Source organism: Canis aureus, chromosome 37 (genome assembly GCF_053574225.1).
Source record: "Canis aureus isolate CA01 chromosome 37, VMU_Caureus_v.1.0, whole genome shotgun sequence".
NCBI classification, from domain to species: Eukaryota; Metazoa; Chordata; class Mammalia; order Carnivora; family Canidae; genus Canis; species Canis aureus.
This window is the reverse complement of record NC_135647.1, coordinates 6,180,653-6,194,178: the sequence shown is the minus strand read 5'-3', so window position 1 is coordinate 6,194,178 and position 13,526 is coordinate 6,180,653. Positions and strand designations below refer to the sequence as shown.

General features: G+C 38.6%; 1 protein-coding gene across 10 annotated transcripts in view; it reads left to right on the top strand.

The window, feature by feature from the left end:
* Positions 1-13,526, top strand: part of LOC144306748 (uncharacterized) — a 476,591-nt gene that overhangs the window by 306,581 nt on the left and 156,484 nt on the right. For 8 of the 10 annotated variants that reach the window (XR_013373827.1, XM_077886290.1, XM_077886293.1 and 5 more), the window contains one exon: positions 11,951-12,097. The exons of the other annotated variants lie outside the window; for them this stretch is intronic. Coding sequence is in view for 7 of the 8 variants with exons in the window: in XM_077886290.1 (XP_077742416.1) it covers positions 11,951-12,097 (147 nt within the window). In the remaining variant the exon portion in view is untranslated. The remainder of the gene's footprint in view (positions 1-11,950; positions 12,098-13,526) is intronic. 10 annotated transcript variants of the gene reach the window in all.

The window sequence follows — 13,526 nt, the reverse complement described above, 5'->3', positions numbered from 1 at the left end:
TCTTGGAATGTATTCCTGTGGATAAGGAGGGGCCACTGCAATGAAAGAGGATCATTGTTATTGCTGTGGCTTACGACCATATACATTTTGCTACCAAAAGTCATTTCCATTTTTCTTAGTTTTACTGCATAGATTGAGTGATTCATTTGAATTGCTTGGACTGGTCAGTAGACCGGACCAGGAGCTCGCCATAGTTCTCATATGGGGCATGGTCTGGCACTGTGAGCTATGGCCAACAGACTGTGGGCTCTGGATTTGAATTACAAATTTATTTATTACAATTGGAATTACAAATTTATGTTCATAGAGCTTTTCCGTGCAAAGATGATCAGTGTAAAGTAGCCCATAGTGCCTGACAAATACAAAATTATGGGGAATTTTTTTTTTATTATTCATTTATGATGGTCACAGAGAGAGAGAGAGGCAGAGACATAGGCAGAGGGAGAAGCAGGCTCCATGTACCGGGAGCCCGATGTGGGATTCGATCCCGGGTCTCCAGGATCACGCCCTGGGCCAAAGGCAGGCGCCAAACCGCTGCGCCACCCAGGGATCCCATGGGGAAATATTAATTGGTACTAATACTTCTGAAAATGTTGAGTTTAATTGACAATAAATAATTGCCCTTGTTTATTTTTGCCAGTAACTAAGTAATACACTGTTTGGTTAACAGTTGTTTGGCCTCTGAAAAATTCTTTAATTATGTATACTTATTCTTCCCAGCATTGTAGGTGTGTGTGTGTGTGTGTGTATTTGGAAGGCCAGTAATTACCTCTTGCAGATGGAGCTGCCCAAATACAATCTTTCCCATAGCAACTGAAAAAATAAAAAATAAAAGCAAAAAAACACTAGGGTTACATAATTGCTGTCACTGGCCTAGGAGAATTGAGATCATGAAGTTTTTTTTGTGGCTTCTGGCTTTCTTCTGGTTGAAGGTGTTGGGTGAAGACACAGAATCCTACTCACTAACTCAACAGGATGCCGTTGCTTGCTTTGAAGCGAGTAAATTGGTCACAAGTACAAGTGGGAGGGGAAGTTGAGGTTTAATGAAGGGTCATTATTAATGTTTCCATGGTTTTAACGGTTTAAAAGCTGGGACTTGAGGTGAAGTTGTTGGTTGTGGGGAAAACAGCCCCCAGATGTTCAAACATGTCTGAAGTTCTGTCTCTTGGTCTTCATTATAATCTGAAAACTGGAAGCTGGTGCTTCTGAATAACACAGCCAAGGGGTCACTTCATAACTTTAGCAGCGAATGCTAATTATCCCATGTTCACGATGGCACAAGATGTAAAAAGCTACAGCACTCTTTCAAATCCCAATTATCTGAAGAAAGTTTGTCTTGGGAGGTGAAAGAACATTACTATTTTGGATTACGAATCCTCCTTTCAAAAAAGATAGTTAATTCCTCTGAGGCCTCGGTGGAAGGACAGACTTTAGCTTTGAGTGAACAAATGTTCTCTTTTCCTGGCATCCATAAATTGACCTTTATATTCCTTCTTTTTGTATCCCTTTCATAAAGATTGACGTAGAAGAGTTCATTTATTTGATTGGAAGACAGAATTGACTTTTCCACTGGAGAGTTGGCCCTCTGGTTCCCAGAACAAAGGCAGAGAAAACTATTAACTTCCATTCCCAATCCTCAGATGTTAAGCTCATATTTTGTTTTATTTCTAAAAAATTATTTTCTCTTCCAAAGACCCATGAGGTCAGACATAAGCCCAACTCTGCATTATTAGTAATAATCTAGGGGTAGGAAGTACATGGAGAATTGAAATCTAAAAACCCAACTTTCAAAAATTTCTTGTGCTCAGCTCTTTAAAAGTAAGTGTAGGGCAGAAGAGTGAGAGAGATGTTACCTTCTGTGAGTGCCTATGGATTAGAACTCTTGGCATCTGGAACTCTGGCTTAGAAACCAGCCTCTTCCAATTACCAGTCAGCACTGGGCAATTTTTGCAATTTCTTGGTGTTCTGCTTTCCTCATTTGTCAGATGGAGAGAGAGTATTTGTTGTTTTCTGTTTTTGTTTTTGGGTGGTGGTTCTATTAGACAAGATACATATGTGACAGTTTGTAATCTGTTGAACATTCTCCAGATCTGTCTTACCTGTTAGGGGGGACAGGAGGTACATACAACCAGTAGCCTGAGAAAATATTTTATATCTATCACCCTAAATTGTCAAGAGTGGACTGTAAACTAACAGTTTCCTCATTTTCTGACCTCCATCAGCTGTAATAGTCCCAGTCCTAAGAGCTGCCATTGTTAAGGCAAAAATGTAAAAAGCAAGATCCATGTCCTTTAACTGCTCTTGCTTACCCTTCTCCATCCATCCATCCATCCATCCATCCATCCATCCATCCATAATATCCATGAGACCATTTACCTTGTTCTGGCCAAATGACTTTTTCCTTTACCTTTTTTGGACATCTTCTAGCACCAGTTTCAGTGTTCATAAGCTGTGGGAGCTGGGAATTTCTTTCTTCCCAGTACTAGCCTTTTTCAATGATAGTATAGGTAACAAATTTCAGAACTCTGGAACAGTGGTGATTTGCATTAGCCTGAAAGCTTGGGGCTTTTGTGATATCTCTGCTCCAAGTTTGTTGTCTACCTTAGTTCTACCTCGAACTTAGGTAAAGGAAATCTATCTGTGCTTTCCATCATCCCTGCCCTATTCTAATCTAGCAGGAGTGACTGTTCAAATAGTGTTACTTCAATTTTTCCCCCTTACCTTCTCTTCATTGAAAAAGAAGATAGACATTTCCTGACTCTCTCAATTGATTTTGGTTGACACTAGTATTGGAGAATTGCCTCTTCAGTGTGTATGTTGGTGGAGTGCACATAGCATCACCCTGCAGGCCCCACAGTCCCATTGCAATAGCCGATGCCCTCAGCAATCCTAGGACTTGTCTTTGGTCTAGTCCTGAGTGCATATTCTGTGATCCCTGAACTTTTAGTGATTTGTGAACACAAATTACTAACATCTAGCCATGAGAAAGGAATGAATCCATGGTCTGATTAAATATGTTAGATGTAGAATAAAAAATTCATTCCAGGGCAGCCCGGGTGGCTCAGCGATTTAGCACCACCTTCTGCCCAGGCCATAATCCTGGAGACCCAGGATCGAGTCCCGCGTCGGGCTCCCTGCATGGAGCCTGCTTCTCCCTCTGCCTTTGTCTCTGCCTCTCTCTCTCTCTCTCATGAATAAATAAATAAAATCTTAAAAAAAATTCATTACAATGATAAGAAATGGTCAGGAGTCAAGACTGGAGGTATAGTCTTGGTTTCACCACTAACTAGAATTATAAAGGTGGTAGAAAAACTTGATTTTTATGGACCTCATATCCAAATATGAAATTATTTCATTTTTTATGAGATAAGATTTTATTGTGAATTACCATTAAGCCTTCACTCAGCATTATGGTTCTGCTTTTAAGTCCAATACTTTTGATTATAATTTTATTATTTTATTAGGGATTACAATATTTGTAGTTTATACTGCTTAAAGAATATCATGCGGTATTCAAGATTGGTCATAGCCATTTGTATGCTCAACACTCAGAGTATGCTGGAAATAGTTATCTGCATCTCTGACTAGTTCGCCTCACCCACTGGAGGAGACTTTCCTCGTGAAAGCAACCCAAGAAACTGAGGTAAAGACCCAATGTCATGGATTTTAGTTTGTCTTTGGAAAGGAGTCTGTTTATAAAGGAAAAAAATCTGAGTTCAAAAGGAGACATTGCTTTTAGAATCACTCCTTTTGGAAGTTTTAAAAGTAGAATGAGCAGATTAGTTTATTCAGGTATTCCCTGAAGCCTGGAGAATTTTAATTGGCTTTCTAAAAACTGAGTTTCAACCTTAGCCAGAATTCAGATGCTTCTCTCTAACATAATCCTCTGTTGACTGTGTGGATTATTTTCAGATGAAATGCAGAAAAAAAATACCTAGGTGCATATGAAAGCCAACAAAACTGTAGTTGGTAGGTATATGGGCTCATTCAGAAAGCTTTATATGAGAGCTTGGTCCTCAGAAAGTTGTATGAACCATGAGCCAGCCTCTTCTTGCTCTTGTTTTAAAATAAACGCATTTGTAGACTTGTAGTTGGCACCTAATGAACCATTCATGGAGCCATTTAAGGCATGAGCTTTGCATTGGTGTTGAACCAAGTGAATAAAAGCTGTTTATAACCTTGTGTTCCCCTCCAACATAGACACTATCTCCTAAGTAAATCATTTTTATATTAGTCTATATATAACATCATGTGGGAGCTATTCCTCTTCCTTTCTGTGTGATTTGGATTGCTAACATAGACATTCATATCTCCTGACAGTGGTTTTCTAGGTTCTCTTTACATTCCAAATTGGCACGAGCCAAAGATTTTTATTTTATACTTGTCAAGGGATAACACTTTTTATTCTATCATAACCAGGGCTCACAGTGAGTGACTTTTAAAGCTGTTTTAATTTTCTACATATGTATACAAGTATACCCTTTACATAGGTACTTGTATTGATGAATTAAGAAGTGCTTTTTTTTTACTCATTTATATATTATCTTTACCCATCATTATTGTTCCCTACTGATAATTTGTTTCTTTAGATGATCTCATGGAACTTGGTTGTTCTTGAACAAATTTTGTGTTAACTAGATCTAAGAAGATGAAGAATGCTATACATTTTTTTCCAAGGAGACTAAAACTATAAATATCGGTATGATTATATTTTATTCTTCTTTGGTTCTCTTTCTCTCTTTTAAAATAGATTTTAGGGCAGTTTTATGTTCAAATTGAGAGAAAAGTACAGAGGTTTCTGATAATACTCCCTGTCCTACACATGCACAGACTCCCCCATTACCAACATCCCCATCCATCCGAGGGATACATTTGTTGCAATGGATGAACCTACAGTGATGCATTGTTATCACCCTAAGGTCATAGTTTATATCAGGGCTCATTACTGGTGTTGCACGTTTTATGGATTTAGACAAATGTGTGATAATGTGCATCCATCGTTTACTGTCATACAGAGTATTTTCACTGCCCTGGAAATTCTCTCTGTTCCACTTGTTCATCCCTCCTCATCTCCCTAACACAGGCAATAATTAGCCTTTTTACAGTCTACATAGTTTTGCCTTTTCCAGAATGCCATAAAGTTGGAATCCTAAAGAATTTAGCCTTTCACTTGGTAATATACATTTCAGTTTCCTCCATGTCTTTTTGTGGCTTCTTAGTTCATTTCTGTTTAGCACTGAATAGTAGTCCCTTGTCTGGATGTACCACAATTTCTTTATCCATTAATCTCCCGAGATTATCTTTCAGGTTTTGATAATTATGAGTGAAAATGCTTTAAACATCTGTGTTTAGGCTTTTTTGTGTGCAGACTTTTCAACCCCTTTGCGTAAATACCAAGGAGCATGATTGCTGTATGATAAGAGAATGTATAGTTCTAGAAGAAACTGCCCAAGTGCCTTCCACTGTAGCTATACCATTTTGCATTCCCACCAGTAATGTTTAAGAGTTTGTGTAGTTCTGCATCCATGCCAACATTTGGGTTTGTCCATGTTCCAGATTTGGACCCTTCTGATGGGTATGTAGTGGTATCGTTGTTTTAATTTGCATTTCCCTGATGACATATGATGAACATCTTTTTGTGCTTATTTGCTGTTTGTACATATTATTTGATGAGCTATTAAGGTCTGTGGCCCATTTTTAAATTGGGCTGCTTGTTTCCTTATTGAGATTTAAGGGTTCTTTGGATATTTTAGAGATGCAGAGCCCTTCATCAGATATTTCTTCTTCAAATATTTTCTCCCAGTCTGTGACTCTTGATAATATCTTTCACAGAGTCAAAAATTTTAACTTTAATGAAGTCTACTTTATCAATTACAACTTTCATGGATTGTGTCTTTGTTGTGTATCTAAGAGATCACTGCCCAACCACATTCCTCTACATTTTCTTCCATGTTATTCTCTTGGAGTTGTGTAAATTTGTGTTTTACATTTAGTTCTTTGATCCATTTTGAGGTAATTTTGTGAAGGGTGCAAATCTAGGTGGTGGTGGTGGTGGTGGTGGTGGTTGTTGTTGTTGTTGTTGTTGTTGTTCTTCTTCTTCTTCTTCTTCTTCTTCTTCTTTTTTTCTCTGCGGGTGTTCAGTTGTTCAGCACCATTTGTTGGAAAGAGTGTCCTTGCTCCATTGTATTGCTTTTCTTCTTTGTCAGAGATCAGTTGAATGTATTTTTATGGGTCTATTTCTGGGCTCTCTATTCTCTTCTTCTGATCTGTTTTTCTATTCTTTCACTAGTGCCACACTGACTTGGTTACTATAGCTTTCTATTCAGTCTTGAAGTTGGGTAGGTTTAGTCCTCCAACTATGTTGTTCTCTTTCAAAATTGTTGGTATTCTTGGTTATTTCTTTTTATGTGTTTAGTGGATCTCATAAAAACTGATCTTGGATTTCACAGTATAGGAAAATGTTGGTTCTTTTTTCCTTTTTTTTTTTCCTCTGGGGAGAGTTTGGATATAGGAGATAATCATGATAAATATGGTATATCCTAGAAATTTGGGAAGGTTCGAAAGAGTGACTTGTTGACTATCCTTTCACTAAACAGTGTGTCTGAAACTGTTCAGGAGACCAGCATCTGACCAGGAGAAAGCACTGTTACAGGAAGAAGAGTTTCAGTTCTTAAATTCCATCTGTCTGTGGCAGATACTATTTCCCTTCCTCTTCAGCAATGCTATTTTCCTAATAGAGTTTTAGTGGCTCCTTACACATTGAAGGTAAAGCAGATGCTCCATGACCATTGCTAGTTGATTCCAGTTTGCCTTTCCAATAGTGAAACTCTGCTTTGCTAATTTGTGTGCACAGAGGAGGCATAGTCTGAGGAGAGGGCGTGCATTGTCAGATTTAGAACACACTGCTCAAATCGCCGTGCTGTGTTTCTGAGCTATATGGATTTTGTCAAATCACATCACCCCTCTGAATCTTAGTCTTTTAAAGGCTAAAAAAGAGTGTGTGTGTGTGTACACACTTCTGTTTTCATTTGTGATACTGCATGAGTATATATAGTGCAGGGTCAGAAATTTAGTTTTTCATTCAACTACTTATTGTGGTTAATTTGGATTTTGTATTAAATGAACATGGGGAACTCAGAATTTAAGATATCCTTTCTTTCCTTGTTATCTTTTTTAGGTGGTGAATTATTCTTTTCCTGTTATCTAAAATCAAAACCTTTGGGCTGCAAACCAGTGATAATTTAATAGTAGATCTGAGGCACAAATAAGATGCTTAAAAGTTAATAAATAAAAAACGATACACAAATCATCTTGAAGTTCATGTCCAATCTTTAATTTGCTATGTTACTCAATTATGAAGAGAGGAGAGAACGTGCAACCTGATTTTTTTTTTAAGATTTTATTTTTTTATTCATGAGAGACACAGAGAGAGAGAGAGAGAGGCAGAGACACAGGCAGAGGGAGAAGCAGGCTCCATGCAGGGCGCCTGATGTGGGACTCAATCCCCGGTCTCCAGGATCACACCCTGGGCTGAAGGTAGGTGCTAAAATGCTGAGCCACCCGGGCTGCCCGCAATCTGATTTTTATCAGATTACATATACACTATTATTTATTGTCTTCTCTAATCTTGCAGAAAGACCCAGAAGCATAAGCAATTCAGTGTTCTCAGCTCCTGTTCACCATCTGTTTTCAAAGTGAAGAATGAGCATCATAGGATACGTCTATTATCCTCCACTAAAGTCCAGGCTTAGCTTGATACTAACAATGCATATTCCACCATCTACTTTCTTGCTATAGTTTTCTGGTAACCATTCACCTTTTCTTGGCCCCCTCACATCCATATTGCAACAGATTTTCTTGGCTCAAAGAAACAGGGAACTCATTCATTAGGTTCGATTTCCTTAGTATTTTTTTTTTTTTTTCTTTCTGACGTGATCCAATGTGGAAGAGAGGGAAAGTAAGAAGAGGATCTTGGAAAATGAGGTGAATCACAGCAAATGAGATTTAGATACAAATTGGGAGGAATGAAGATATAAAGTTTGTGTGGATCATCTGTAATTAGGTGCTTTCATATATATTACATTTTATCAAAAGCATTAGTCATGGTGACCCATGACTAATCTCATTGGACAGAGAAGGAAATATACTTAGGGAGGCACTAACTTGGCCTAAAACACTGCTAGTAAGCATCAAAAAATCAAATATTTTTTTTCTTTAGTCCGTTTTATGTGGCTCAACAAGATGTCTTTTGTGCAATCATATGGGTTATAATAAAATTAATACTACAATTATGTTTCCTTTCAAAACCTTCAGTGATTTCATGCCCTATAGGAGCATATATTAGGACCAGGTTTTTATATTGCCATCTATGAAATGACAGTGACTTTCTGTCACTGACCTTCTCAGAAGGAGCATTTTCTCATCTTCTGGAATGTTCTACTAAAGGAATCATGTAAAAGAGAGGCACATTCAAAGATGACCATATAGCAGTCGACTATTACTGAATGTTTAATGTGTGTCACATGTGTGTCTCTTGTCTTTATTTGGATTGACTTTTTTGTTCTGCACAGTGCTCCGGGGGGTAGGTACCATTTTTTTTTTTTTTTATACATGAAGTGGCCAAGGCACAACAGGATTCATAACTTGCCACAGTCTCAAAGCTAGCATGGGTTCAAACCCCAGTGCAGGGGCTCCACGGCCACTCTACAATGCTACCTCTTATCCTGATGAGTTAGCGATTGTGACTCCCTGAGAACTATAATTGGCCTTGTTTGACTTAGGAACTAGTTTTGAGTGTGTATTACCAAACCATCATATTTTTTTTATTATTTATAAGTAGTCATGAAATGGAACTCAAGGCATAGGGTGGGAAAAGATTCAGTCATTTGGAATGGTTAGCAAAAGCTCTCTGGGCACACTTCCTGGTAATTAGAGTTTTAGCTGTGCTTGGAGAAAGTGGAAGATTTTGTGTCTTTGCACTTAGGTGTCCCTGCATCATTTTGGTTTGTAGCCTGAACCACTCAGCGACGGAAAAACAAATCTCAGGAAAGATCAAAGAGTAGAACTAAAGGAAATACCACCTAGGTTTCAAAGGACTAGAGTTTCGTAGCTATAATTTATAATGTCCACTGCCCTTGTGATAATTTACATGGGATTGTTGATCTTTTTGTGTTTGAGAATCCATTTTTCTTTTATATTTAAAAATATCCTGCCATTAGAATCCTTTCAGATGTAGTGATTGAAGGGTGGAGGTCCTTTCCCCTCCATCTTTTTGCTTTTAGTCTTTTGTATAATTTAAACACTTCTTGGTTCACTGGCATGCTTACTGAACAGATGCTTATTGAACACCTACTATGTAAGACAGATCCTCTGCTGGACACTGGAGATAAACTGTAGATGAGATGCTGAATCTGTCCCCAAGGCATTTGGATTCTGGTAGAACACACTTTTGTGTACTCAGCTAATCAAAATGCAGTCCGAGAAGTGCTATGATAGCAGAATGCAAAGTTCTTTAAGGGCACAAGGGAGGAAGGAGGTATTTCCTCCTATGTTTATCAGCAGACATTTGAGCTCTCTAGGAGAAGTAGAGGTGGGAAGGAAAATAGGGGATATGTGTGTAGGAGACTAGACTCCTCAAAAGCCCAGAGCACTGGAAGGATAGGAAGAATTATCATCACCTTGTGACCAGCGTCATTTACCTGTGAAGGATACGCCACCAACAGTCAGGGCTCAAGGATCTCCCCAGGCTGTCTTCACTTCTTTCTTTATTATTGGGTAGAATTGGGCTTCTGCTGCTGGTCTCGCTCTTGCTTTTTCTGGTTGGTTTGATAGATGTGAATTAGATGTAGGTGTTATCCACATCAGGCTTTAATTATACCAAGGAAGTCAGGAAGAAAGTAAGCCACATGCTGTGACACAGTGCAATATAACGTTTTCTGCTTTTCCTTTCTACACCCTTGTCCTATTTGTTTTCCTCAGGGGATAGTGTTTTTTGTGATACCATTAGAATATGTCTGTTTGATGACTATGCGAGTGCCCATTCACTGCTTCCTCTGGCTTTTTGTAGGCTATCCTAGAGAAGCGTGGCATGCTAATGGGGAGACTTCCTCTGTTGAGTTCCTTAAATGTGCTAATTTGGACTTTTATATCAGGACAGCAAAATGTTCTTGTTTAAATAACATACAACTCCTAGGAAGCTCATAAAACTGTCCAACATGATGTCAAATAGTTTGTGTCTATAAGAAACTTTGCAGATGGCTAAGATAAGTATGAAGCTCTTTTTACTTGTTTTAGATTTACTGTCTCCTTAATTACATTATATATAATTAAGACTTCTCCTTGATCATCAGGGAAGTAGATGATTTTCCAGTCATAAATCACAAATACCATAAACTACGGGATTATAATGGACAGGTCTTCACTGATAGTTCATGTACACTCTCCAGGAGGACTCACAAAAATGTGGCATCCACCATAGTTATTCAGAAAAATATACTCTTCAATAAAATTTCCCTGACACTAGTGGCTGGAGTTAAGCAACTTGATTCTGACTGCTTCATTTGCTTGGTAAAGCAACTGGGTGTCCCAAACGGGGTTGTGTAAGTTAAAAGAGCACAGTTGCCAAAACTTGACAAGAACATGATGTCAAAAATAAATACATGCATACACACACAGGTACAATTGAATATATTGTTCATGATGTTCTGATCCAGGGAAACTAGAAGATGAGTAGGAGGCATAACGATCAACTTGGTATTTATTCCAGAAAAAAAGTCACCGGAGGAGAAAACACATTCTTAGCATGGAATTAAAAAGGCACATTTTGTTATATAATTCATTTTGTGATTTAAATTTTAAAAATTCAATATATCTAATAAACATGGTAGTGTTGGATGACAAATTGAGTATTGTGAGTTAAAAGAAGTATGTGAACGATCTGTCATTTTACTAAATGAACTGCTGAATTGAGAGTATAGATGTTCTTTTTCTGATCCTCCTTTCCTTTATCTCCTGGTCATCTTTACACCCTGTCCATATATGCCCTTTCCCTTCAGTCTAACCTCCTTCGATCAAAGGAAAGAAATCTTCAGGGGTTGTAAGGTAATTACATTTGGGATGAGAGTTCTCTTCAGTGTAACATCATTGGCTGATTTAGTAATTTCTAGCATTCTGCCCAGACTTGAAAACACTTTCAATGCCCAATGCTGAATACTGCCGTTCTCTGCATGTTTTCCTTCTGGGATTGAACTGGACAGGATTTTGGTGTTTTAATACATTCCAGTGGGTATAAGAATATTGGATACTACAGGTTTCCTTAACTGACCTGGTTACAGTAGAAATGATCCCCTCCCCCTGCTCCTGGATTTTTCTCTTTTGTAAAAGCCAGAGATTAATAACTTGCTGTTATCTCCATTACATGGTAGGGGAGTCTATCAACAGTGGGTTACAAAAGCAACTTTGGGGTGAGATCTGGGAAATAGCTGGGATGGTAACAAAACCAGATCCGTGTTTTTATTTTTGTTTTAAAGTACACGGACAGTTTCATAAAATAAGTCACCAATTTCACATTCTGTATTCTAAGCACACAAGAGGGAACAGGTTGTGTCCCCCATCCCACATTGTTCAAATAAAATTTCCTTTGCAATATTTTCTTCTACTCCAAGGACACAGGCCTTTCCCCAGTCCATTTTCTCTGGTCCCAGTACCTTGTTAATGGTGAGCATTCAGTAGACAGTTGAATGGATGTCTTTGTCATTGTGTCTCTATTATGTGGAGTGCAAGTCTGCCCTGGAACAATAGCTGGTGGATGGTGTGCACTGGGGAGGCCTGGGCTCCACTTCAAAAGTGATTTCCCCATCCTGACAGGGTAGGACATGTTCTTCTTAGGCTGGGGAGCCACAGCTCCAGCCCTGTTAAAGACTGCACCTCCCTTGTGCTTTTTCCTTCCCAGGAGCTGTTAAGTCTAAGTATGACTGCCAAGATGAATCCAAAAAAGCCAAAGAGCCTGAGCATGTCAGACCTTCCTGCAGCCTGCCACACACACTTAAAACCCCAGGGAAATGAGTGCGGCTCAGGAGGGGGGAAGAGCGCCAACCAGGTGAGCAACCACATCAGTCTGAAGACTAAAGCAACAGGAAAGGATCCTTGGCAGTTCTGTTTATTTGGCAAGATTGTAGTATGACCTGAGCTTACACTAAATTACCTCACAGCAAATAACTTTTTACCAAGCGCTATAAATGTTGGGATGACTCTGGGGCCGAGGACAGATGAGTACATCAAAGACTACTAATTAGTTTCCAGGTGTGGTTGGGAGGATTGTCTCTCTTCTTTCAGGAAGGGGCTAAAGCATAACTTTTTTCAACCCTCAGGTGAGGTTCTTCTGTTCAAAGCCAATATAAGAGCTTTAACACGGAGTCTTGGGGCTTTGGTGTAGCTATGGAGGGGCGGGGTATCTGTCTCTATCCACAAGAGGTGGCCAAGGCTGTGTTTCCTCCTTATTAATCTCACTTTTTCTTTTCTTTTCTTTTCTTTTCTTTTCTTTTCTTTTCTTTTCTTTTCTTTTCTTTTCTTTTCTTTTCTTTTCTTTTTTTCTTTTCTTTTCTTTCTTTTCTTTTCTTTTTTCTTTTCTTTCTTTACTTTCTTTTTTTCTGTCTTTGGGGCACACATTTTGAAGCTACCTTCTAGGTGAATTGAATTAGATTATGCCTTAAAAAAAAACATTTTAGTAATGAAGTCACTGGTTGGAATCTTTTGTAAAGTTTGCTGCTACTGTAGGATTTACCAGGGTTCCGTCCATGCTTCTAAATTAGTTTCCAATTTCTGCCCCTTGCTTTCCTTTTCATTTGTGTTAAATGTTACTGTTATGCGGAGGGGAGGTATTCTCTTGATAGCAAGGTATCATTTAGAAACTCCCTCTGAATGACTACTCCTAAAATCCAAATGGAATATGAACCTAAGAGGGAGTTTAATCCCTGAAACAATTCTCAGGCAGGGTTTACTCAACTTCTGCACTATTGACATTTTGAGCTGGATCATTCTGTATTGTACAGGGCTTTCCAGTGTATTATAGAATTTATTAGTACTCCTGGCTTCTATCCACTAATTGCCAGTAGCACCCCATTCCCCCAGGGTGCAACCATAAAAGTCTCATGGACAAAATTGCCCCCAGTTGGGGACTACTGTTCTAGACATAGATGTGACTAAGGACAAACAAGATAAAGAAAGCAGTGAAGATGGAGAATATGGAGCTATTGTGTTTGCTTCTTAAAAGTATTACCTGTGTAATTCCAAAGAATGTAAATTCTTGGGGGGTGAGGTCTACCAGTCAAGTCCCCACTTACCGCCAGTGATCTTTCCATTATTGATTAGAATGGAGTTTAAATTAATACAGTTGCAATTAGCTTAGAATAAGTACCGATTTTGATGCTTTTGTTATCAACCCAAGAACACTCTCTCTGCAGAAGTTTCTCTGAAAGTCCCTGATCTCTTAGTTGATTGGGTGGGAAGATGGAGTGGCAGGAGAGTAA